Source organism: Fulmarus glacialis, unplaced genomic scaffold (genome assembly GCF_000690835.1).
Source record: "Fulmarus glacialis isolate BGI_N327 unplaced genomic scaffold, ASM69083v1 scaffold5142, whole genome shotgun sequence".
Taxonomy (NCBI): Eukaryota; Metazoa; Chordata; class Aves; order Procellariiformes; family Procellariidae; genus Fulmarus; species Fulmarus glacialis.
Window position 1 is genome coordinate 1 of NW_009197034.1, and position 27,548 is coordinate 27,548.

A 27,548-nucleotide genomic window follows, 5' to 3' on the forward strand; every position below is an offset into this window, starting at 1 on the left:
CCTCCCCCCCTCCTTCCCCTTTTTCCCCCTGTAGTATAAGGCTAGGTTTACTTTATGAATGTGCAACTTTAAAAGATACATAATTGTGTTCATTTGCAGCTTGTTTCAAAGCCAGTTAAAGTTAATAGCTCTTTCAAGTAAGTAACTGCAGCCACTCATTATGCACAGTAATACCTACTTAAACAAAATACTTGATACTTTATAAACAAAACACTTGATACTTTATAAACAAAATACTTGATGCTTTATTTTAAATTTTTTTTTAAAGCAAAACCCAGTTTTTCATTCTGTATTCTTTAGACTGTAATTTAAAACAATACATAAAATACAAGCCAGATCATTTAAATTACTGGATAGCCACTATATTTTCTTATTTGCAACAATATAGACAAGGTAAGTGTTTTTTTTTTTTTAACTTTTGCAACAGAAAATAAAATTACCCAAGAAAACAGCCAGACGATACCCAGCGTATGAGCTCTATCTTTATGGGGAAGGGAACTACGCTGAAGAAAACAAAAATCTCCTATTGACAGGAATTCCAGTTCTCTTTCTTCCTGGGAATGCTGGCAGTTACAAACAAGGTAAGCATTTAGCTAAGTTATAGGTGTGTTACAAAGAGCACTCATATTTATGCATTAGTTAATGGCAAGAAGTTTTCTGTTTGAAATAGTATCAACAAAAGTCATAATGGTTGATCATATTATGGTGTAGATATCCTTGTTAGTCCATGGTTAATTTCAAGCAGTCAAAAGACTTCATTTTTGTTTGAAATCAGTCGAACAGTTGAGCTATAATATTTTTCTGGAGTAAGACTTTCACTTTTGAAAGCCAGAAGTAGTACAGTTTATGCCGTACTACGGCGGCACTGCACCCTTGCTGTGTTTTTGATCGCAAACATCTAGTTGGTTTTGATTTGAACAACGTTTAGTGCAGTTATGCCAAATAAAACAAGACCTGAATTTGATTAGAAAAAACTGAACAAGCTACCATCTGTGATGTGAAGTCGTTATGTGCTATAGGAATAAGCATCATCTTGTGGCTTGCCCTGTAGCTTCATTATTTCCTACCTCTCTACGTAGCGGTGTCTTTTCTTTAGCATCATCTTCCCACTTTACACGTAGCCTGCTTTTGTTTTCCAGGTTATTCCCCCTTACGCTCCAAATGAAAAGAAGTAATAGTTTTAAAGTATTTTTATCTTTGATTGTAAATACCAAAGCTAGTAGCTTGATGAACATGAAGTATTGTGTTTAAGTGTTTATTCAAGTATCCGGTATTCCTTCCAGGTGGGGTTTGTCAGACCGTTATTTTTGTTCCCTAAAATGTGCTTTGAAACAATTAGTAACACTCTTAAAATGTTAGCAAAATTGACGTGCAGGTGTGGGGAAAACCACCACAGTCTAAACCCTGATGTCTTACTGTGATAATTTTTCCTTATATTTGCACTGAACCTGATGATTAAATTACCTGATTTCAGAGAACCTTTACAAAGTTATTTTCTTTGAGAACATACCTGCTTAGCTTGTAACAAAGTAAAATATTTTGCCAACTCATACTTTCAGAAAACCCATACAGCTTTGCAGGCAAAATAGTATCCAAAGAAGATTACGAACATAATGATTATGAGGGATACCATATGGACTTTGTAATTGTGTAGAAAGTACTGCAAATCTGTGAATTAATGCTGTCTCTAAAAACACAGCAGTACATCACTATGCAGGAAATAAAATGGTACTTTCAGGGTATGTTAGGAATCAAAAGGAAATACATGAAGAAAAACGTAAACTAGGTGAGTAGAAGTACTATATGCTGTGGATATAATGTGCTATTTAAGATCAGTAAATATTTAAATATTTATTCTTTGTTTTGATAAATTGATTTAGAGAGACTGGCAATAAGTCATATGTGCATTTTTCAAAATCTTTGTTAAAATAAATTGTTCTGCCTTGATCAGTGACTCAGAATAGTTTTTGTTTTATTATGGAATGTATGAAAATTCATATTTCGATCAGAATTTCTTGTGGGATAACACATTTTAATTCTGATACCTAGATGAGTAGAGAAGGTGTTGCTATGGCTATTTTCATACTTGTTTAAAATATAGTAATATTTGCTGAGCAATGAAGACAGAAGTGCTACTGCTGCCTTTTCTGGGCTTGTTATTTTGATATGTTACAGGCACTTTTGAAACATGTTAATTCATCATCTTCCATGGGCACTAAAATGTACAAAATTGAGATTTTGAGTAAAAGATGGTGGTCCGGTTTAATTGTTGGGAATGAACCTGAGATTGGGAGAATTGAGATCCTGAGTTCTGTTTAGGAATGTGTCACACGCTTGCCTTGTGATCTTTGGCAATATTCTTGTTCCTTTTACCATGACCTCCAAGATACAAAGTTGTGATAAGATACTTGACCTTTTAAATCCTTTTTAGGTCTTTTCAGACCATTTTGAAGATGTTCTTATTGCTTATTAGCTTTAGATAGAATTGGTGAAATGACGGACTACAAATCAGATTTATAGTTTTCATCATGCTGATAATATCTGTTTGGGTGTTTGAACATATAAAGTATTTCATAAATATTATTTTCCCATTTCATGAGCTTTGCTGAAATTTGTTTGATATGTTAATTTCTATAGCAAACTTTTCCAAGAACGAGGATTCTGCAGGCTGCAGATCTCTTGACACTGTTGCACTCTAGAAGAATCTTGCTCTCTGTGCCAGATTTGGGCAGACCTTTCGGGCGATCATTAGTTATTTTATATACCCGCTTTTGGGACTTTCTCTTTTATTTTCTTCTTTCCAAAAAAATCCCTACCATGCTTTTCTATTTGCAGCCATTGCTGTTCCCATCCTGCCATGTCTCCATGGAAACTCAGGGACAATTCCGCACTCAGAAGGCTGCATTAAATAGCAGCCGGGGTTAGCCGGAGAAGACAAGTCAGAAGCAAGACCTTGTAAACAGAACATTTTCTCCCTCAAGATTTTAGGTGGAAAAGTGTCCTTTAGGGTTTGGTTTTCCAATCCCCCATACGTATCTTGGTGGTATTTGGGAATGTTGTCCTAGAGTTGATGGTCTTCAAGGAATTTTAGGAAAGCCTAGCAGTAGCAATGCCTCTAGAGTTGAGGTCAAGAATGCTTGTTTTGCCTTCTTGCCCTAGTGGTGGTAAGAAAGTGCAAATGAGATGAGAAAAGCAGCCCTCAGGTGGAGGAACATAACCCTTGATCTTGTATAAATTATTTTTTTTTACATAAAATATCTGTAGTCAGCGGTAAGCTAAGTCACATGGTTAAATGCCATAAGCATAGTATGCAGCTCTTGGTAACTCATTCCAAACTTTCTTTCATCTAATCAGGTTTCTTCTTTTCCACATTCCTCTGTAAGCTCTTGTTGTGATATGTTTACTAACACTTTTTTTATCAGAGGGATTCTTATAAAAATAGGAACTAATTATTTCTTTTCTCATTTTACAATTTGGTTCTGACGGTGACTGGCTGATGCTTTTGCTCTGATTATTTATATCTTCAAATCTGCTCTTGTAAAACAAGTGTGATTGCATATTAGAAAAGAGATTATTTGTTTTTGGATGTCTTTTTCATCCTTTTTTTACTTTTATAAATGACTTGAGATGAATAATGGATTTAAGATAACATTTGTTTCTTAATAGATTATATATTTATGTGTTTGTCTACTAATGATGGTGCTAAGCAATGACTATTAGACTGTTCTAATTGTTGTGGTTTCTTTTCCTAGTACGTTCTCTTGGCTCCATTGCACTTAGAAAAGCAGAAGATGTTGACTTCAAGTATCATTTTAATTTCTTCAGTGTCAACTTTAATGAGGAGTTGGTTGCATTGTATGGTGGTAGTCTACAACGACAGACCAAGTTTGTGCATGAATGCATAAAAGTTATTCTTAAGTTGTACAGGGTAAGTAGTGACATATGCTGAATAATGTACTTGCATTTTGGAATGGAATTCTGGGCTGCCTTTTCTGCTGGAAAACTGAAGAATGATGGATAAGGGAGGGAGACTTTATAACGTGTGTAGATAATTGAATGTGATAATAGTGCAGTAGAGAAGTGCTGCTCTTTAATAGATTTTTAATGCTTGTGACAATCCCAGAGCCTTGGTGTTAGGTTCTATATTGTGTTTCTAAATACTTCCATGCACAATGTATGCTTTTTTTCGTAGTAGAGATGTAAACTTTCCCTAGCTTATTAAAATATTAATATAGCATCACCTTACATCCATTTTTCTCTAGGAAAATTCTTTGATAGCCTATGTCCCTAAAAGTCTCAGAAATTAAAATAAGCTGAAGTTTCCTATGCTTACACAGGCTATATAATATTTCCTGTTGAGCTGCAAACTTCACATTAAGCAGGTTTTTTGAGATAGCAACTAAATTTATATTCATTTTGTAAACTTGTCAAGTTGATACTAGTTAATATTATCCTGGAGAGGACGTAAGTTAATTTGGGGAAAAAAAAATGTACAACTGATAACCATAGTTCAATGTCAAATGTATTTTTGATGTGTCTAATTACTCTCTGCTCTTTGCCTAAGGATCGAGAATTTGCACCGACCAGTGTTGCAATAGTAGGTCATTCCATGGGTGGTCTTGTTGCAAGAGCATTGCTTACTCTGAAGAACTTTAAGCCTGAACTTATAAACCTTCTCATTACACAAGCCACACCTCATGTGGCACCTGTAATGCCTTTAGACAAATATCTTACCGGTAAGTACTGCAGATTATCTAATTACATTGTATTTCTTTATTGATCCTCTCAAGCATTGATAAGTGAGATTCTTGCAAATCAACAGCAAAATGTGCTGGTTTGTTTACTGTAATTAATCTATTCCTTTGTTACTCAGGTAGTTGTGTGAGAGCACTAGGATACTGAGAGAAAGTAAGGTGTCATATGAAATGGATTATGTGGACTTAAGCTTCTGTGCAGGGCCTGGAGCTCTCAATAATTTGTAATTTTAGTAAGTTGCAGAGCATGTTACTACATTTGTAAGCTCTCCAGCGAATGACATTTTTTCTTTCTTTTCAGTAAAACTTGACCTCTCTAATGGTTTTCTTTATCAAATAATTGCCTCAATAGAATTGCTAAATTTAATGCTTGTCACGCCCAAAAGTTGGGGGGTGAGAATATTTAATATAGATATATTATATATATTTACATAAAAGATAGATCATATTTTCTGCTCACCTAAATAACTGTGGCATTAAAAAATGAGGTATAATCATTATGCATATACACTTCCTGAAAAGCTAGATTTGGCTAAACTATACTGATGAAATATGTGCTCAGTGATAATTGTGCTGCCACATGTAGATATTGAGGGATTTGGTGAAGGAAAGGGAATAGACACTTATTTTCATTATTCTCTGTGGCACCCGAGAGGAATGGATTATTTTTAGCTGCTGAATTTGATTTATTGTGTTTGTATTAATTCTCCCTCCTACAACTGATTGCAATGCAATGCTTCTTCCTTGCTGACTGTTTCTGGACTGTGGCTGTCCTTAAAATAAATCTGTGGTTTGCTACTTAAACAATGTATGTGCTTAGCTGATATAGAAAGTGTAAGTGTATCCGTCTTTCCCAACTGCTACCTCCTTGGGGTTAAAACAATAATTTTCCTTCCTTATATGAATCAAAAGTGATAACCAGAGCTTGAATGCCTTTAGGGGGGCTTACAGAAACTTTTAGTTAAATGTTTCTATAGCTTTTTTGTATATCAAATAGACTTATGGGGAAATTGTGATTGATTTTAATATATTTTATAGATTTTTATACAGCTGTAAACAATCATTGGATTCTAAAGGCCCAAGATTTAAGAAATTTAACTACCCTTTCTGTTGCGGGAGGATTCAGAGATTACCAAGTTCGTTCAGGACTGGCTTTTCTACCAAGATTGAGTCAACATGACAGTGCCTTATCTGTTGTGGTAAAAAAGCAAACTATTTTTTTGGTTTTGCATGGAGCTATGTTAGATAGCTATTTACGTAATGCATGTATCGGTGTCTAATTATAGTCTGTATGTGCAGCATAGTATAACTAAATATGAAAATACTACATGTGAAAACACATACTAGATAGCGTTCGGTTATAAAATCATAAATAGTTGATGTAGTATAAATGAGTGTCCACTGGAAGAGGATGTGTTGGGGTGGATTTAAATCGTCTACCACTTGGTACTGTTTCTTCTCACCACCTTCTTGCACCTTTTTAGTTTCAGAACTCAGGTTTTATTTTCCTGCATTTTTACAAGAGATGTGTATGTGGAGATTGACGATGTGCAATATAGGAGTAGACTGCTGGTTTGATTATAAAAAGACAGCTTTGGCTTCGAGCCTTCTTTTTGTATTTATTGTTTTTCAAAGAACTTAAGAATAGAAAGGATCTACTAGATCATCAAGTCCAGTCTTCTGCTTTTGCAGGCATCTATCTCCTTCCAAAATTAATCAAGCAACATCATAGAAGCAGTTAGGTTTGTCATTCCATCCCCCCGCCATCAACCTGTTCCCAACATGGAAGAAGCTGGAAAACACTCCTCAGTAGGAAGAAAATTTGTAATTTCCAACTTCCACTTACTTCGCAAGCCAGCTTTTTAAACGCGTTTGTTCTGACATCAACTGGAAACGTTATCTGAAATAGTTGTCATTCCCTTGGTGTTTACCTCCCTGTCCATTGTACAGAAAGCTGTCTATAAATAGTCTCAGCTCTGATTCTGCTAGGCTAAGAAGATTAACTCTGCGTTCCCTTTGTCTTAGTAACCGTTCTCTGCATCTGCTGTATTTTTATTTCTCTTGAGTGACGGTGACCAGAATTTTGCGTGAGATCTCATGTGTAGTGGTACCAGTTCTTTCTCATGTTTTCTTGTTTTTTGGTTTGTGGGTTTGGGGGTTTTTGTTTTATTTTGGGGGTTGTTTTGTTGTTGTTTGGTTTGGTTTTTTTCTTCCTGGCTGTAATGTATTAACGGTTCATAGCTTACTTGATTCCAGTTGTACAACTAGGTGATGAGCTCCGTGGATGGGAGGCGGTTTTGATATTGTTAGTCCCTAAAATGCAATATATGCAATGCCCTTATACAAATGAATAGCTTCAGACGGTCCAGTTCTTTCTGCATGGTGTTCTGATGCTCCTTTCTGTTGAGGATGCCCTTGCTTTTTCAGCAGTAGCTTTCATTGGCATGCTTCTGTTCTTGTGTGTCAGGATCACTTATTAAAATAGTAAGATTAGTCGTAGAAGCAGTCTTTGAAGAAATTTTTGGTAAGTTTCCTCCACACCATTATTGCTTCAGCACTTGTAAGATTTTTGACTGAAGAAGTCATTCTGTTGTACCCTAGTCCCTGAAACTCTTAAGATAAACACTATTCTTTTTAATAATTGCGCAAATGCGTTTAAATGAGGAGGGGAAAGGCTTGCTTAGAATTTTAAAATGTTGAATACTAACAAAATCTTAACTTTTGTCCTTCCCCAAACAGAGCTCAGCTGTGCCTAGAGCTTGGGCCTCAACAGACCATCTCTCCATAGTGTGGTAAGCTAATGGAACAAAGGTTAATTGACTAATGGTACATCCCTCTGTTCTCTACTGTTATCACATTTTGCAATAATTTAACTTCAGCATAATATTATGATGATGTCTCTACTGATCACTTTTATTCTCCTGGATATTTCCTTTCTAGATTTAATTTTACTTATTCTGTCTTCTAGGTGCAAAGAATTGATCCTGGCTACCATTAGAGCTTTTTTTGATCTCATAGATGAAAATACAAGGCAGGTTTGTATATGTGATCTCCTGTATATTTCCCCATCACACTTTCCTGTTCCATCCCAGAATGCTTAATCAGGACAAATATCACCCTACTATCCAGAAAACTCCTTTTTGATTATTCTAATTCATGCTGAGAAAATTGTTGCCATTTTGTACCATTCACTGAAAAATCCTGTGTCTTTGTGTTGTTTGACCAATGTGTCAGAAATAATTAGGTGTTAACTCGGTTGTTATTATTGACTGCTTGATGCTTTATAGCTGGAGTGTGGACTGAACTGTTCTTCCATAATGCAGCAGGTTTAGTTGACCTTGCACCAGGATAAACAAATTCTGCTAGCTGTGTAGCTTTGAATGTGACCTCTCGATGAGTGTTAGAGTCACCTTCTCTGACTATTATACAAAGGGTGAAAAACTGTGATAGTTTAACTCGGACATAATACTTCTCGAACTTCCCCATGTGTTGTCGTCATAGCGGCCAGCACCTATTTGTGGTATTCTTTTGCAAATAGCACTTACAAAAATAGAATGCAAGTAAAATACTAGCATATTTGTTTACCTCCAGCTACCATTATTTATTGCTTTTCTAAATAAATATCCTCCATCTTACTTTTTGAAAACTGTTGGAGAAATCTCCAATTGTACTCTGTTCTCTTTCTGAAATGTTATGCAGCTGTAAACATGAATTGGAATTAAGGTCCAAGAGGTTGAAAATACGTAAGAGCGTAGACCTAGAAGAGGAGGGCTTCCAGGTGTTCCTTCTGAGGCTGTTTGAGGCAGACTTCTCTAGTTTCTTAGGTGTACTCACTTTACCATGGGATTTAAAGAGACAAAAAGGGGGTACAATTGTTCTGGAGTTGAGTGGCGGTATGCTGGAGGGTAAAACTTTTCAGAAATCGATTGTAATGGCCACAATTTTGGAAAGCTGAATAGACAAAAATTAGTCCTGGAAACTTGATTTTGAAAAAACAAACAAAACAAAACCAAAAAACCAACCCCAAACAAAAGCGAATCCCAATGTAGCTCTACAGCTATTTGGATGCTTGAAATATTAAGACGAGATGTAGCAAGCTGGATTTGTGAACTCAGACTAGTGAATATAAATGTGAGAATTTTTCCTAAACTCTGGCATAAGTGTGTTATTTCAGGAAGAATGCATGTGTGTCTATAAAGAAAGTTTAATAGAATGGTTTTCTTGTGTCAAGAATAGACAAGGATATAAAACTCCTAAAAGTTTTAGCTATACTTTATAACGTGCAGACTTTCTGATTGGCTATTGATGGCACTTTATTTGTTCAGATTATTGAATTTAGAATAGAAAGTGTACCCTGTCTTCTAAAAATCTCTCTTCCCTCTCATTCCCAAAACTGTATTGCTAGCTATGATCATGTAATGATTGTAAATCACACAAATTGGTAAAATAAAATTTGACAGTGTGCTCTTTTTTAGATAACTGAGGATCCAAAGAAGAGAATGTCTGTACTGAATCACCACTTTGTGAGACACCCTGCAAAAATATTTGAGGAAAATCCTGAAGTTTTTACGGAACTCACAGGTGTGCAGCAGTTTTCTTTTGAACAGGATTCAATGATACTCCTTTGTTAATAGTTAATCTTCTCACTAACAAACTTCTGGAATACGTTTTGTCCTTCTTCAGATATTGCTAAAATGATATATGGATTATAGACCTAAATTATCAGCTTTTGTGTGGAAAAAGTACTTCACTAGGAGGGTGTTCAAACACTGGAACAGGTGCCCAAAGAGGTTGTGGAACTGATTTTTTTGTTTGTTTGTTTGTTTGCCTTTTTTTGGGTCAGTTTTTAGCAATAAGGAGGAATATGTTTAAATTGGATTTCACGTTTGCATCTTCCTATTTGTGGTGACCTCTTGACACTGAGCTAAGTTTCTGTGATGAACTTGCTACTTTAATTATATGAAGAAAGATATTAACCTTCTTGCATGACAATTTGCATTGTTTGTGTCTCTGATCTCTTCGTTACTCTGTCTTATTCTTTTTCTCCAGACATATCTTTAAACTGCTACTGTTTTCTTGTACGTGTTATTCACTTCATCGTTGACTTGCTTCTACACAAGTTTCTGTATTAGTTTTCTTAAAAGGCTGACAGGAACAAAGATTGGGGCTGTTTCTAATGTTGCCTCAGCTTTAATCAGTCACCCTGTAATTACATTAGTATCATTCACTTTCTTGTTTGTTTTGTTGCCTTGAGAGCTTTGTTTCAAGATCCATAGGGTTTTTATTTTACAATTAATATGTAGTAATTGGATCCTAGGGTTTTGCTGTGTAACTGATGATAACTGTTGCATGTAATTCTAAGCAGTAGCAATCCTGAGTGTTGATTAAAGCTTATAAAGTTTATGGCCATTTACAGATAAGAGATAACACCTCGGCGAAAAGTGAAAGATAAGATTTTGGAGATAAGGATAATAGTTCCTGTAGTGTGGCATATAAAAACATATTTATTTTTAGGAGCTTTCATGTGGATTACAGTCAAAACCTCAAAATGGACTTACTCAGTTTACAATGTAAGTAACATTTTTTTCCTCATTGTGTTTTTATGGTTTTTTTTTTACTAATGAGCAATTCTTTTTTTTTTTAAGGATTCTGATGGAAAATATTTCACATTTCCTCTTGCAAGCCACAGAAAATCATACAGTCATGTTTACTGTGAAAACAGTATGTTGGTGAGAAAATACTTTAATGTCTGGAGTTTGTTTATAAAGCTGTATTTTTTTTTAATTTAGATTTGCTGCAGTTTTAAGACAAGTTGTTGAAATTACTGACATCCGTTTACATTCACAGCCTAATCCATTGTGTTAGATGTACTTCCTGTTTTAGCGTGTCACACTTAGTGTTCAAGAACTGAAACCTTCAGTGCCAGCTGAACCTCAAATGTTTTATTTTTGACTCTCTTATGGTTAGCCCCAGATTACTTTTGCCTTTAATTTAGTGCAGTTCTGTATTGATGGTTTTGAATGAAGAAGTTATTTTTAGCGCTGCCATGATTCAGCCATACTTCTAATTTGGGAAAACTGTTTATAGGTTTGCTTTCCCTTAATAGAAATTAAGTGAGCCTGAAAGGCTACAGAGATCTTCCACTAAGCAGTGGAAGCGAATGGAAGCCAGATGAGAAAACAACACCTTCTCAGTTGTCTCCTCTATTAAGAGGAGAGGCAATAACGTGCATTTCTTATATTTTTAGCTCAAGACACATAAATTCAGCCAAAATGTTTCTGAAAATTTTTTTAAAATATTTTTTGAAAGGAATGAATGTAATCTCTTGGCAAACTGGAGATGGATAAATATGTTTTTCAGAATTATGTGAGTATTTTAGATTAGTGGCAAGAAAATTGAGATGCTTTCCCATTCCATCCTGCCTGTGCCTGTTGTCACTCCTCCCCTTAACAAAGAAGAGGTTCATACCACCATTGTGAAAAAAGATTGTATATTCTCAGTGCTTTTCTAATTGTCCTTCCCAGTAGCACCTTCAACATTTACACATTTGTTGTGATCTTAGTTGTGCTTTGATAGGGTAACTTTTGCCTTTGTTATAGTATCTTAAAGACAGGACTAGTATTGCTGGAGGAGGAGGAGGAGGTACAGAACAAGAAGTCTGAGATACTTGCATCACAATGCTATCACCTCAGAACACTTAAATTCTCGAGGCGGGGAGTAGTAGAACATTAAAAATCTAAAGTATTCCTTGACTACTTAGAATAGTACCTTGAGTCGTTTCTTTTAGTTAGAAAAGATTAAACCTAATAAAATTGAATTTTACATCATATGTAAGGCAGATTTTTTTTTTAAAAGAAATGGTGAAAGTTTGTTTGCTTAACCTTGTATCTGTTTTTAGATTGATTCATAACTAGAAAAGGTGGCAAATGGAAGTTATTTAAAACAGTGCCTAGAAAACCCCACCTTTCACTCTTATGTTTCATCTTTCCGTCCCTGTAATTATAATTCCAAGATTATGATATCAGACTTTTAATGGAGGATATCACTTGCTGTTAACACAAAAGTCTGACTTCATTGTGAAATGAATTTAAAAAGTTGGTGGATATCTTTCATTATAAATGATTGAGGAAATCCGAGAGAGGCTGTTTTTATCATCATCTTCGCTTTTACACTTCAGCATTTGACATCCTTATGAGAGTTTGGTCACTATAGTGTTAGCTGCTGCAGACACACACTTAGTAGAAGAGGAGTGAGATGAAGGTGGAAGTTCCTCTTTTTAGTAAGTTAATTGCACCAAGGTTCTGCTATCGGAGGATTTTTAAAACAGTTGCTGACATCTGGTGTACTGAAACAGTTAGCATAATAGAAATTTTGGAGAAGATTATCAGCATTAACTCCTGTATTGTTTGGAGTAAAGAATTGCTATTTTTAATATATTTATAAATATAGTCGCACATAGGTAATGTACTATTTTGTGGTATTGACTTTACAGGACACAAATAGCTGGATTTATGGCTGCCTGAACAGTAATTCATTGATGTGGTGAGTATAAACAATTCCTGTTCTTTATTCAAATGGATCTTGTGAGACTACATTTGAATTTAAAGCATATAAAATATCCTCCTCCTTAGGAAGGGATTGGGAAGAAAAGTAAAATTCTTACTGTGAATAATTCATGCTTTCTGTATCACCAAGAAAACAGGAAAGAATAGGTTTTCTGAAAATTATTGCATGAATGCAGAATAAAATAGGTGAACTTTTTCTTCTTTAAGCTATATTTTTGACCTTCATAGCAGTGAAAAGTTGCTCCTGTTGCTGTCTTGTGGACACTACAGGCTGTGTTGGATTCCTAAATTGTGTGTTTTGTAGCATCTCTTTAGAATCCTATAACAGAAGACATCAAATGTCACACTCAAAGCCTTCAGAAGAGTGGATTGAAGCTTCTCTTTTATTTTTTTTTCTTATTCTAAAATTGCTATTGTCATATTAAATATTTAGAAATGTGGGTGATTTAGTGATTATTTGTATCAGGTCATTACAATCGTTACAAGATGGATTTGAAACACTGGCTTAGCTTACATTTGCAAAGTAAGCTCAAAGTAAATTCAATCTATCCCTCAGATTAGGGAAAGCTTCCAGGTGGAATTGAGTTAGCATAGTATTTATCTGTTCTGGGATCTGTGCTGAGGTGTATAGCCACAGAGTCTTGCCTCCAGCTGATAGCCAGATGTCATAATTACTTTTTCCTGATCCAAGGAGAAGTTGGCTGTTACTCCTTTGTATAACCTTTGATCAGATCAAGTGCAGGTTAGCCTAGTTCAGGACTGCTACCTAAAACCTCATCTAATAAGAGTGTTTTTGCTGTCGAGTGTGTCCTGAGGCCATGTAACACTGTTTAGAGAAACAGAAGTATCTTGGTATTCTAAAATCGTAACTTAAAATGACTGAATTAATGTGATGCAGTTCAGTGTGTTAACCTAATATAAGTACACACCATTTTAGAACTGCTGCAAGCTCTGCAGCAGCTAACAATTTTTGGTTTATATGGTATGTTTTAGATGTTCCCGTAGGAAAAATGGGTACTTCTAATGTTTAAAAGATGCTAATAAAACTGTGTTAATTCAATGCCAGTGCTGTTTTAGCTCATTAAGAGTTTTCATTACCTGTCTGAAGTTGCATGGCTAATAACTGCTGAATATTTTTGTATGACAAAGTTAGAGCTTTGCTTAACTTGTTTTTGCAGAAACAAGATTTACAGTATCTGAAATGATTATAGTTTGATAAAATACTATGGTAGCTAACTGCAGTAAACCCAGACTTGTTCTCAGTTTAAAATCATGTGAATCCATATATAGAGAGAGAAAAGCTGGTATGTTAATCCACTGTCATAACGTAGTGCCTGCATAATAAATATGCTCATCCTTTAATGTGCATGAATTTTTACAGCCTGGAAGCTACTGATTTATCCTGGAGAGCTGAATTACTTCCAACCACCAAGGTAAGTATGCTACATAACTTGTAGGAGGGAGAGGTGCTTCGTGGGGTAGTTGCATGTCATGGGAGAAGGATCTGTTCTGTTTACGGCATTGGAACATGCAGTTGTATTCCAGAGGAAGGGGTACAAGAGGTGGACATCTGAGAACTGGCAAGGGGCAAGCTAACGGGTATGTTCAGTAATGTCTTTTCTTTTTCTTTCTTTTTTTGTTCCTTTTTTTCTTTCTTTTTTTTTTTTTTAAGGTTGTAATACTGAAACTTCAGGACTATCCTTCTTTGTCCCACATTGTCATTCAGGTACCACCCACAGTTGGCAATAAGGTAAAAAAAAAAGAAATGCAGAAATTGCTTGCTCAGTGTGTTCATAGCTTTCAGATGCTACGACAGAAGGAAAAGGAAGTATATTAAATATCTGCTAAGTTACTTTAGATCTACACTCCAGTGTGGTTTGAAGGTAACTTTGTTATCTTCTGTAAGCTCAGAAACATTTTCATTTGATAAAATACCAAACGCAAGGCATGAATAGTACTTGAAACATACAAAGCAACAGTTCTCAAACCACTTCCTAGAGTTCTTGTTGGAGATTCTAACGTTCTTCCTTGTTTTTCTTAATATTCTGATTGCATTCCTGAATATTTATCTGATGAACAGTCAGTTCTCTTATCCAGGGTAGTGGAGAATGCTGTAGATAATTGAAGGCACCACATATGGATTCTGGTATAGATAACTCTGCAAGTTCTGAGACCACAAACAATGCGGTAGGCTGAGTTGTGCAGAGTTTGAGAGTTCCGAGTCTCACAGATGAGTTAGATATCTTTGCATCAAGGTCTCTCAGGATCCCAGTAAGAGGAACACTTGCAATGAATCTAAGCAGACTTTGCGTATTACCCAGCTGGGTCTGGCAGGCCTTTCTAGTTAGTCCTGAAAATGGCAGAAGACTGAACTTGAATTTAAAGTCTAAATAGATCTGACATTCCTTTCTGCAACACAAATACAATCTCTGTGTCTGTGGTATAATAATCCATGATCTAAGAAATTATTCATAGCTGAAGTGGTTATAATGCTCGTCTATGAGTGTCTTCAGATAGTTGTGACAGCGACATCTTGCAGTTGAATTAGTAATATAAAACGTTCTGGATAAGCAAAGATAGAAGAGAGATCACTTGTGAAATGTAACCTGCTAAGCTGCAGTCCAGTGTTAAGTCTTGGAAACTGCTTTTAAAAAGTAAACAAATGCTGGATTTACAATGGGATGGAAAATAATTTTCAAGTGAACTAAATACTAGAGATGGTACAACTCATACCTGCTGGATACTTTGCTTTGCTTTTGCATGATTAAACTTCAGGAGACAAACTAAAGGTTCTTTTCGCTTAGGAAATTGTATCCCGAGTTTAGACAAGTCACTCTCCTTTGCAACGTCCCCCTCCCCCAAAAAAAGATGTACCTGAGAAGGGGGGATGTGAACTGGATTCTCATCATTCTCAGCTGTTTGAATAGCCTTTTGAAGGCTGTTGCAAATGGGTGAGAGCTAGAATAACCTGGAATTCATGCTTAAACTACCCAAACTTGTGCTGCTGTGTACAGGAACAAACTACCTGCTAGTCCCTATCAGTGGAGTGTGGAGAGGTGGCTTTTTCAGACTCTGCCTGAGCCTGTGAATGGAATTTGGCAAGTGCAAAGGCTTTATAGTCTCATGCTCGGTTTAGATCTGTATTTAATATCCTGACTTGCAGTATACTTTGGACTGTGAATTCTTCAAAGAGGATTCCAGAACAGTACAGCTTCCTGTAACACATCTTTTTTCATTTGGTAAGTATAGCATATTACTTTTGGAAAAAAATGGAAAACTAATATTACTAACATTTGGATAATAAATTTGCCTAAAAATTCCAATGGTCAGGAGGTCTTGGAGGGTTTGTTTTTACTAAAGTTAATACCACTTTTGTAATTAAGAGACAAAGAAATAAGAAGTGTGGGCTTTTTGACTAACAGATATAGAAGCACATAAGTCTCCTTGGGAAAAAAAAAATCTGAAGATGTAGTGAGGTCTCAAATAATTTTATCTAATATGTGAAAATAATACATCCTTTACAGGGCTTTCTTCAAGCAAAATTCTATTAAATTCGACTGGCTTACTTTACAATGTACAGCTCCAGCACTTTAACCAAGTAAGAATACTACTTAATTTTTTAAGCTAATGTAACCACTGTTTGGAGAATGTAAGTGATTTTTTTTTTTCTTTTTTTTTAATGTTCTAGATCTATCAAGCTTTCAAAATTTATATAGGCAGCCACTGCCAGTCACTCAAAGGTAAATATAAGTCTTCTAAAGTATAAATTTATAAAACAAACTGTGTTGAAAATTCTTAAGACTGAAGCTGATGGAAACAAAAGTCCTCTCATGCAATGGGGTTTAGGCAGTACTGTTATAATCTGCTCAAATGTCTCTGCTAATCTCTCTCACTTTCCACTTTTTGTTAAGAAGGATAGCTCAAAGAAAATGTGGAATTAGTCCTCATATGTTTGTTTTTCTTACTTCCCAGCAAAGGGAAGTTGAACTTCCAGCAGGATTCTGCATTATGTTGAAAGTGTTTCTCAAGAATAGCACATTTGGCTAAGATTTTTATTTGGTAATTATGGGACTCAAATTTGAATGTTGAGCTACATAAGCTTAAATAGAATGAGATGCTAGAGGACTTTGTTTCCAAAAAAAAAAAAAAAAGTGATGGATTTATTAGCTTGAGGTTACAACTTTGTATAGAAAACCAAAAGTTTTCTCATAACTGTCCTGCCTTTAAACATTGATCTCTCGCTATCTTGTTCTGTAGCAGCATGAGTTAAAAAATGTCATTTTTGTTCAATGCTAACTGCACTGACCTCCATTGCAATGTCAATTGCAATGTAACTGCAAGCCCAGTGATTCTGTATAGTGATCTATATGCCATCCTTGTTTTACTTGTATTTTAGTTTTTGGAGACAGTTGCCACAACTTGTTCTTAATTAATTTTATATTTTTAAATTTTCTTCCATTTCAGAAAGAAAACCTAGTGTTTACAGACTTCATATACCCTGGTCACATGAAGACTCAATAACAGTAGCGAAGTAAGGACTTTAACAATTATAACTTACTTCTTTATTTGTTTTTGAAGAATGTTTGCATCCTGTTGTGGTAATATTACTGATATGAGACAACTTCTCCAGTCTTAAGTGTTTGGCTTCTGCATCTTTTCCTCATTTACCTTTCTGGCCTTGTTGACAAGGCCTTTTGACTTTTCCTTAGAATAAGAGTATCTACTAATTATTTGTTTAATAGTTCTCACTAATTTTCTTGAAAAGGAAGTCAGATTTGCTGGTCTGAAATTCTCAGCATAATCTTTGACCCCCTCATGAGTAGGGAATAAAGGCTGCTCTGGATGCTGGCTTTTCCCGTAACTCAGGGTTTAGATCACACAGCAGCCCTAAGTTACATCAGCAGCATAGTCCTGACAAAATCAAATGATATGGCTTGAAATATGTGTCACTCATGAATCCCAGTTGAACAACCTCACTTTATTTTAGATGGTTGGAAAACTGTTTTCCTTGTTTATTTTAGAGGATACCTCCCTATTTCCTCCCCACCCCCCACCAAAAAACGTATTTTCTAATAACATAATACTTGCAGGAAACTGAATTGTATTCTGGAGAATCTGTCCTTCCCATTCTTGTCACTCAGCATATTTGCATGTTCTGTGAGGCAGTGCGTACACTAATGCTAAACTTGTCTGTTTTCATTAGTACCATGCCCCTTGATGGTTCAGAGGACAGTGGATTGAGAATGTTAGGTAGTTCTTTGTGATAGGATAAACAAGTTCATTATACCATTTCGCTCATAGCTTGTGGTGACACTTGGTGTACTAGATCTCCTTTACATGCATGTGTTGAAGACTAAGGTGTGTTTGGCTTTTTTTGATTATAAGGACAACAGTTACCAATTAAGTTGCTATTTCAGAGTTCCGTCTTTTACTGAGATTTCTGCAAAACTGCATATTGCTCAGCCTCAAAATGACAGCAGAGTTCCAGAGTTAAATATTTACTCTTCCTCAGACTGTCAGTATGAAGTGAGTAATACAAATTTATTTTATAGCTAGTTTGCATTGCTGTATAATTTTTGCATAATTCAGTCTTTTAAAACATGTAGCTAATTAATCAAAATAAATGCTAAGCAAATCTAAAGGTGGGCTGCTTGGCCTTTCTGTAACTGTAGTGCATGTTACAAGTATTTTGCAACAGCTGGAGTAATACTGAAAGTTGGGCTCTCATTTGTAAGAAAAACTTTAAAGCATTGGTTTTTAAAAAGTCAGTAGTAAGCTGTTGTACATTTTAGTTATGGGATTGCTGTATTTGAATACTTAAGTTGGCTTCTTAAAAATAAAAGTATTTTGTACTTATGCTTACCATTGTATAAAATAATAAAATATCTATTTTTTTATCAAGGTAATTCTGAAGATGTCACTTTTACAGGTTCTTGGACAAGTAAGAAAACCTTCTAGTACTAGATTTTTTTTTTATGTCGGGGGCATCTATAAAAGTTTTCCCTTCCTCCCTTCCTTACTATGGCACTTCAGATTCCTTCTTGATGCCAAGAGGAACACTATTCAATGATTATTTAAAACCTTGTCACTTGGCAAGACATCCCATCTGGATAAACATCAGGCCTCAGTTTTCAGAAGAGTAGAAAAGCACTCTAGCTCTAAAGAGCTAATATAAATGTTGAGCATTTGGCTTTGTGGTTAGCCTGTAAAGGGATGACACAGTAGGTCACTTTCACTTTCTTGCCTGATGAGTCAGTAGTGTTAAAACTTTAAAATACATTTAGCATCAACTAAAAGTTAGGAAAAAAAGTCTAAGTAGATCCATATGCTCCTTTTCAACAAATTTTCTTTGGTTACAACGAAGAATACATTTCGGCATTGGTATCAGTAAAAATAGACTAGCCATCTGCAGTTTTCCGATTCTAAAAAGTAATTAATTCGCAAGTACCTAAGTGTAGTGCTGGAATATTACTGGCAAGTTTCTCTGTTTGAATGTATGCATTTATATCAAGGATTTTTCATTTTGTTATTTTAGAAGAATTTATGTGCCATTTGTATGTTAATCATGACTTGGGACAGTGGAAGCCAATTAGAACATGAATGAAATTGCTTCCAAAAATTCTTTGCCCAAAAGCATATATAACTATATACAGGGATTGCTTGGAAAGTGGCCTTTTAATTTTTTAATTTATTTTACTGAAACACCATTAACGTGCTGTTGTATTCTTTTAATATTTGTCTTGACTGGAAAAAAAGCATTCATTTATAATTTGGTCATTTATCAAAACACGTTTGATTAGCCATTTATGAGAGATCTGTATGTTTTCCATACATAACATTAATTGCTAATGATGGTTATCAAATACTTATGCATCAAAATGAGTAACTGTTTGAATCTTTTTAAGAAAGATTTTCTAATCATGTTGTCATGCTGGCTTCATGATAATATTTTTGTATGTGTATTTTTTTAATATATTTTTATATATATAAATTAAGTTATCCTTATATCCTTGTCTTTCAGATAATAAGGTTCCATGCTGGCGCTCTTCCTGTCTATATTGTTTCTAATATTCTTCTTACTTATGGAGGACAATTGAGCACGTTGATTTCAACAGGTAGCTTTCGAGAAAATTTTTTTTTGCTGACACAAGTGTTTTTAGAGAAATTACTTATCCAGTTTACTGTTGAAAGACTAGCTAGTTGTTGTGAATTTTTTAAGCTAAGTATCATTCAACTTGTGCAAGTACTTGGATCTACGCTCTTCAGTTTCGTTTTTGTTTGTTGGTAGTTCTTCAAGGTTGTAGCAGAATATTTCCTTATTATTTTACTCTGCAGTCCCTTCTTTGGGAATGATTAGTGTTGCACAATATTTTAGAATTAATAGAAGTCTCCTTAAAAATACATGTAAAAGTTTAAAATATATTGTTAACGTGCACAAACCACTTTATTTCTTGCATGAAGATGAGATTTGCAGACTAACTTTTAGACATGTCTTCAGACGAAATGCATTTTTATTTAAATTCAGGTGGTGTTTGTAACAAACTCCGTAATCTCTCTAGAAGCTCTTGTGACATACTGTCTGAGTGATCCAGTGAATAAGGGCCTTGATGATGAACTGTGCTGACTTGCAGTACTGTTATAAGACATGGTTATCTTGTTTTAAAGTAAACTTTTAAACCATTGGCTGAATTTACTTTTTGGTGTGGATCTTCTTTGTTAAAGTTCATGACAAAATAGTAATTATAGATGCTTTCTGTTCTTGATTCTAGGCCAGTGTTCAGACTTTTCCCTTGAACTAGTTAGGACAGCTAAACCCTACAAAGTAGAACCTCTTATAAGCATTGTTGTGTTTCTGCAGGGGTGAGTTTGCTTAACTTACTTATTTACTTAAAGCAGTTTCCAAAACAGAAGTTTCAGTAAAACTATTGGTGGGGAGGAATATTATTTTATCTGTAGTCGTTGTGAACACCTGACTGTGATTTTGTTTGAAAGGCTGTAGTAGGAGGAAGAGTTGATAGATCTTACTGTAATGGCAATTGGAAGTGATAAGTAATGCTGCTTTCATGTTTTTGGCAGGTTTAACTGGTTTAGAGAGATATGGGAATCACTGTCACTACCAGAGGTGGATGCTGCTGTACTGAGTAGTCAGGATGCATGGTTCCCCCTTGTGTCCCTGATGCTATTTCTTTTTGGGACAGGCATTGCCTACTGGAGTGGAGTATTTTTCTCTGCATCTCTGAGACTCTTTTCTTCATTATGGTTAACTCTGATTAGGTAAAACAACATTATGCTATGTAATTATGCTCTTTTAGATGACTGTGACCCTGTCAATTTTTTTCTGTTTGCTTCAGTGTGAATGCTTGGGCAGATTGAATTCTGCAATATAGTTCATACGTGATTTTAGACATCTGGGTTTGTCAGTGTTAAGTACTAACGAAGTATGAGGATTGCCTTATATTCCTTAGTCCGCATCTCCAAAAGGGAACATAAATGGCTTTCTTGTTTCCTTCACCAGCTGTTACAAGGTTTTCAGTTTGTTTCTGAGGAAAGCTTGGTGGGGAAAAGAAAGCAACTGAACTGTTCCCTTTTCAGCAGCTCAAAAAATAAATGTATATATTTAGAAAAAGGACTATAAGCATTGCAATCCATTCTTCATTATTCATATTGAATAAACTGCATTAAAGAATACAAACAGGTTTGTAAAACAAAAACTTCTTGGATGTCCATTTTACTCTAATAGACTGATGAATTTTATATATCATGTCTAAGAACACTGGAATGTTTTTGCTTGTACAGATGAGTATTCAAATATGAAAGTGGGTTTAAAAAAAAGCAAAGAAGATAAGATTTTGAAAGAGTAAATTGGTAAATTGGATAACATGCTTAGCTATTTTAATGGTTTGACTGTTCTGACACTGTAACAGTTCTCAGCTAGATTTTAGCCAACTGTCTGTCTCCGGAAAGTTGCTTGGGATGCTCTACTCAGAAAATATCCGCTAAATGAACTCTTTCTTTCTTCATCACTAGCAATTCTGGTCCTATTCTGCCAAATAATAGCTTTGGTGTCAGCTCTTTCTTCTCAGCTGTCTTGTTGATAAATTACAGTGGATGCTTCAGTATTAGTTTTAAGTGACGAAGTGATGAACTTCTAAGTTTTGAAACTTACTAAATTTTTAAGGGTTTTAGCTCAATTCGTACTCTTTTCATTAAAGCTTTTTTCATTAAACCCTGAGAATGTCTTGGGCAGAGGCAGGAAAATAAGATTTTGTGTGCCTAAGTCAGCTGGTTCATTTTGAAATTCTAGTGCCTTACACAGTTCTAGTACTTTACACAGTTTTTGATCTACTCCTGAATTTCGTGGGAAAAAAACCCAAAACATTCTATAAATCTCTCTAAAGCAGATAATATTCACTTGACTTTTGCTCAGTGTTCTGAAATTATCTGATATGGCCAGCAGCAAAGAATTTGTCCCTAGCTGCCCGTGGAATTCTTTGTTCTTGTCAGCTAGTCTTCTTTTTGTGGTTATTTTCAATATTTTTTGCAAAGGCTTTTAAAATTGTATTTTCCAAATGATGCTTTTTCTGTTTTCAATGTCTGTTTTAATACTGGAATATCCCGTGAATATCTAAGAAGTACAGACTTTTTCCGAATTCCCCACCGCATTCCCCACATTGTCACACCTTCTCAGCTCATCTTTGTCATTTCAGATTGATACTTGTCTCTTAGTCATATCAGCTGGAATCCAGAAACTTAAAATAAGCTTTTCTATGTCTCTCAGACTGTGAGCAAGCAGAAATTCCTGTCTGGGAAGAATGTGTGTCACAGGATTAATCTCTTGGAGACTTACTGTTGTATACTGCTGCACTGTCATTGAACACTGCAGTGTATTAACATTTGTAGTAGGAGTCACTTTCATGATGCAGCTGTGCAGTAATAAGATACTTGTTCGTTTGGGCTGAACAGAACTTAGTGACTGCAGACCTACAGTTAGCATTATCTAATGTTTTATGTTCACCAATGTATCCTTTATGTTCCCCAAATAAAGTAAAAATAATACCTTAGTTACAGACATATATTCTAGAAGGTGTAAGATTGTTTTGTTAGTTCATTTGATAAGAAAGTTTTTCTTGCAAAGTACCTTATGTAGCAGTTGGTATGTATGTTAAAATTTGTCTAACTTTATTTTTCCTGTGTTTAATCAATATTCAGGAACAACTTATTCTTTTCAGGCATTCACAAAACAGAATTATTCTTTGTTCTTTGTAGGTTTGATGTTGTTACAGAATTATAACAGCAGTTTTGGTTTGTTGTTTTTTTTTTTTTTTTTTTTTTCAGACCTACTGTACTTCAAAAAGATAAGTTGATTACACCCAGAAGACTCTGCGGGGTGTTATCCCTTGCTTTGGTTAGCTGGACCACTTGTGGTGCATTTGCTGTATTTATTATTTATCTTCAATACTTGTTTAAGGTACTGAAAGGCTAAACGTTTTGAATTTATAATTGAATTCAAAATTTCGTATGCTTTGAATTAACCCCATGTTAAAAGCAAAAATACAGATTACCATTTTTCACACTTAAAAGAAATGTTATTATTTGCATACTTGAAATGGGTCTTCTTTTGACTTATCAGACTCTCACAATCTTATAATTTTTAGAATTATTTTTCTTCTTTTGATAACACTTCTTCCAAAGAAATGTATGGTCCCATATGCCCACTACAATAATGCATGTAATTGCAATTTTAAACTTATGGATAGGTAATGTTATAAAATCAAAGACTAATAACTCCCTTATTAGGGAAAAGGGAGGCGAAGGGAGGACTTGGAATGTTCTGTAGAATACTTTCTATCTTTAAAGACTTTTCACAAATCTTTATGGAGTAAAAGGAAGCAGGGTGGATATATTGTAGAATTAGGACAGTGTTATTGTATGTCTAATCTGATCCCTTGGGTGGTGCCACAAAGATCCATATTTAGTCCCTGCCATCCAGTTTCCATGGTCTTCCTTGCATGAGAGCGTCTAACTTACCTGATTCACGCTATGGTTATATAGCTGCTAAATCAGCTACTCTACTTAGCTACTAAGGAAGCACTGGAGCATGCATCTGGGAATAGGGGCGCAAAGCAGAGCAGCATGCAGGTGGTCTGAAGCAGGTAGGGGGCAGCCGAAAGCACAGCCTAAGGAACAGTGCTATCTCTAATTGAACTCCCTGTGACATAAGGTTACCCTGTGAAGGACGTTCCCATGCTGACATTACTCCCCCTTCTGCAGTAAATCTCTCACATAGGACTTTTCCTATGTGGCCTGCTTACGGGTTTCTGCAGAAAGTGAAATAGAACTGAATTAGCAGGAGGAGGTGAGGAATATGCAGATTTTCCACTCTGTATCCTCTGTCGAGCACAGTGGAAGGGGAGAAAGCAGAGCAGCGTAAGTTTTCTCTCGGTGCTTGGAAACTTTTCCTAAAGAGAGCATTTCGGACGCTGCTGATAAAAAAGGCAGAGAGAGTTCTTGCATTGCAGCTCCATTGGGGCCCTAGAATCATCTAGCTATAAAAAGGGACAAAAAATAATTAGCCCAAATTTTTTTTTCTTCTATACTATAGCTTTTGTGTGAAGAAACATTACTAAAAAAGCTGAACTGTTTGTCTTACAGGTTATAAAACTGCATGTGAATGTAAGAGCAGAACAAAACATGCTCAATGGGGTAAGTCTGTTTCCTGCTTCTGTTCAAAACTGTGACCAAAAATTGTTTGGCAAACCTATGCATTATGAATTGTTATTGTCTTGCCTTGGTAGTATTAGGTTGTGCTGTGATGACTGGATGGCTGTAGTTTACTTACTGTGTGCATGATGTGAAAGAAAAGCCAGGACATGAGTAGCTTAGAATCATAGAATAGAATCATAGAATCATTAAGGTTGGAAAAGACCTCTAAGATCATCGAGTCCAACCGTCAACCCAGCACCACCATGCCCACTAAACCATGTCCCTAAGCGCCTCATCTACACGTCTTTTAAATACTTCCAGGGATGGTGACTCCACCACTTCCCTGGGCAGCCTGTTCCAAGGCCTGACCACTCTTTCAGTAAAGACGTTTTTCCTAATGTCCAGTCTAAACCTCCCTTGGCGCAACTTGCGGCCATTTCCTCTCGTCCTATCGCTTGTTACTTGGGAGAAGAGACCAACCCCCACCTCGCTACAACCTCCTTTCAGGTAGTTGTAGAGCGCGATGAGGTCTCCCCTCAGCCTCCTCTTCTCCAGGCTAAACAGTCCCGGTTCCCTCAGCCGCTCCTCATAAGACTTGTGCTCCAGGCTCTTCACCAGCTTCGTTGCCCTTCTCTGGACACGCTCCAGCACCTCAATGTCCTTCTTGTAGTGAGGGGCCCAAAACTGAACACAGTATTCGAGGTGCGGCCTCACCAGGGCCGAGTACAGGGGCATGATCACCTCCCTGCTCCTGCTGGCCACACTATTTCTGATACATCTTGTTCCATCACATATGACTATTGCATTCACTGTTCAAGATCACTGCAGTGTGAACTTGTCTGAAGTACCTTTAAGAAGAAAACTTAGTCTCTGAATACATACAGAAAAATAGTTTTTGTCTAAATTTTGGTATTTGACTATGCATGCCTTATCTAAAAAAAAAAAAATTTCTAGGTAATCATGTATACCACAGTTAAATATTTTTTTCCAGATAGGTAGTTTGTGGAGTTTAGGGGTTTTTTAATCAGGAGATGTCAGATGTGATTTATTGGATGGATATGGACTGAGACTGCAGTAAATTGGGAGCTGTTTAAAAAGGAGTGAAGAAGCATTGGGTTTCATGCATTGTGAACTTTGTTTCTTTTTTCAGTTACTTTAAAGGTATAGGATTGAAGATGTAAGCGGGTGTGGATACAAGCATATAATAACTACCTGGGTTTTTTGCAAACATAGAACATTGTTAAAAAAGCAGTCTGCCAGAAAAAGTTGTTGACAGTTATCTTTGGTTTTCTTTGAGTGTTTTTTGTGTTTTTAGTTATAAATCCTCTCCTCCTCTTCTTTCATCTCCATATAATTTTGTTTTGTTTCATTTGTGGGGTTTTTTTTCTGTCATTGGAAGTTAGCATCTGCCTACTCATTAGTTTATCTTTGTTATTTATTCCTACAGGTAATATTTTCCTCCCAGTTGCATTACGTCCTGTATCTTTTTCCATGAATGATCATCTGTGATTTTCACCCGCATGCTTTATGACTCCTTTTATTCTGTTCTTCTTCGTTCCAGGAATTCCATTTCTTATCACTGCCCTGGTGTCAGGGCATCTCCACTCTCCATTCTTTTCTTCCAAAGACATAAAAACTATTAGCGTTTGAGAAATTTGTGGTTAAATCTAGATGCTTTAAAATTGAACTATTGAACTTTGCTTTTGATGGCTTTTTGAGGGATAAATTGCAAATGTTCTTCTTAAATCAGAGCTGGTATGATACTGTTATGACAGTTTTTCCCTCCTCCTCCCCCAGCATGGGTTCTTACAAGCCTGTGCATGTTTTTGTGACTTCTGTCTTTTATTTTCAGGGTTCAGACCACTCAAAAGAAATTTCACAGAACTCCAGTATACACACAGTCAAAAACCAGAGTTCGACGGACAGTATTTCAGAAGCAACCCAATCTCTTTCCAACAGTACAACAATTGCTGAAGCCGTTAACAGTCTTAAGATACATGTTACAATTCTCAATTTATTCACATGGATTGTGCTGCTCAACTTGCCATCTTTAATTTATTGGTTAAAAAATCTCAGGTAAATTCTTAAATTGCCGGTAAGGTGGAAGAAAAGAATATGAACCTTTGAAGATAAGAAAAATTGCAAATGTTTGACTCTTTACATTATTAGCTACCTTATAGTATCAAAGACTTCTGTTAATTATAATCGGTTTTTCTATGCAATCTGGTTTACGTTATGGTATAAGTAGGTGTTAAGTGAATCAGTGATATGTTGAAGAAAGTAATGATTCAGAAAGGATTTAAAATCGGGCTGTGATGCCATATACATTTCATGTATGTTTGTTGTTATCAGCATGTGCTTGTTCCCAACTTCGATTTTATTTGGTAGCCTAGTTTAGAAGTAACATGCTTTTTAAACCATTTCTTTGCAGGTACAATGTTAGACTTGATCCTGATCCATGTAGATCTACAGCTATTATCATCGTATGCATTTTAGAAATTCTCATGAATTCAAGTACTTCTGAAGTGAAATCAAGGTACTGTAGCCTAATCTCCAGTTTTTGTTTTCCTGCTTCTTTCTTACTACTTCCATTTGTGTGGTAAAACCTAATCTATGCTGCACAGACATGTAATTGTTCAGCCTACATAGAGGTTCATGAACTCATATGGTTACAACTTAAAGACTAGGTAAAACGCATGCAAATTACCTGTAGTTCAGCTAAGTGAACAAAATCACCTGTATTTACCACATGGACTTAAATGAAGTATTTGCTATCTAAACAATCAGTTGCATAAAGACTTCTTTAACTGTGACTTTTTCATTCATAATTCATTGTATCCTTCCAAAATGAACAGAATCCTAATACATTTAGCAATTATTGTCAGAAAGTTACAAGGAAAAGTGAATTCTAAACCATTGTAGTTATGTTCTTGTAATTCCCACTTGTGGAAATGTAACGTGCTTTCTACTGGATTAAGAAGTTTTGAGCACTTAGTTTTGCTGACAGGTAGAGCTTTTCTTGTTCAGATATAAAATTAGTCAGTGCCTCATGAAAGCCAATGAATAATGACCAATATAGTTTATCCTCTTGACTAGTACCTGTTAACTTAAATGATCTAAAAGATTAAATCTTTCTTTGTTACAGAGAACTTATTTCTAAATTAATATAAGAATATTTTTAAATTACATTTTATTAGCCTTTTTGAATAATTGCTCTTGCTTATGCATCAATTGTTATTGCCCATTAGACCTATTTGTTCTGTTTTAAAAATGAACAAAGCCTTGAAATCTAGAAATTATTTTTCAAGATAAAGTGAAATATGGTATTTGCATAACTGCTGCATGTATGGCTACAAAAATGGCAATTTTTTCTTTATATTCTTACAGTAAACTCTTGAAGATCGCAGCCAAAGTTCCACTCCCTTTGTCTGTTGCAATGTTGGCCTTTGGACGAATGCATTTATACAAAGTACCACACTTTGTAACCTTTTCTCTTCTTCTACATGTGCTGTGTTGTATTGTGTAA

General features: G+C 35.5%; 1 protein-coding gene across 1 annotated transcript; it reads left to right on the forward strand.

Moving 5' to 3' along the window:
- Positions 1-427: 427 nt before the first annotated feature.
- Positions 428-27,548, forward strand: PGAP1 (post-GPI attachment to proteins 1; the record flags this gene model as incomplete). The annotated part of the gene is made up of 25 exons (XM_009572379.1): positions 428-581; positions 3,753-3,928; positions 4,565-4,736; positions 5,793-5,953; positions 7,494-7,546; positions 7,723-7,789; positions 9,230-9,335; positions 10,269-10,324; positions 10,400-10,483; positions 12,247-12,296; positions 13,701-13,752; positions 13,992-14,069; positions 15,483-15,558; positions 15,844-15,917; positions 16,008-16,059; positions 16,784-16,850; positions 17,737-17,845; positions 18,222-18,260; positions 19,341-19,434; positions 20,089-20,179; positions 20,396-20,593; positions 22,655-22,787; positions 25,836-26,098; positions 26,454-26,558; positions 27,410-27,548. Coding segments are annotated over 25 exons (2,649 nt in total), but the record flags the coding sequence as incomplete, so codon positions are not given.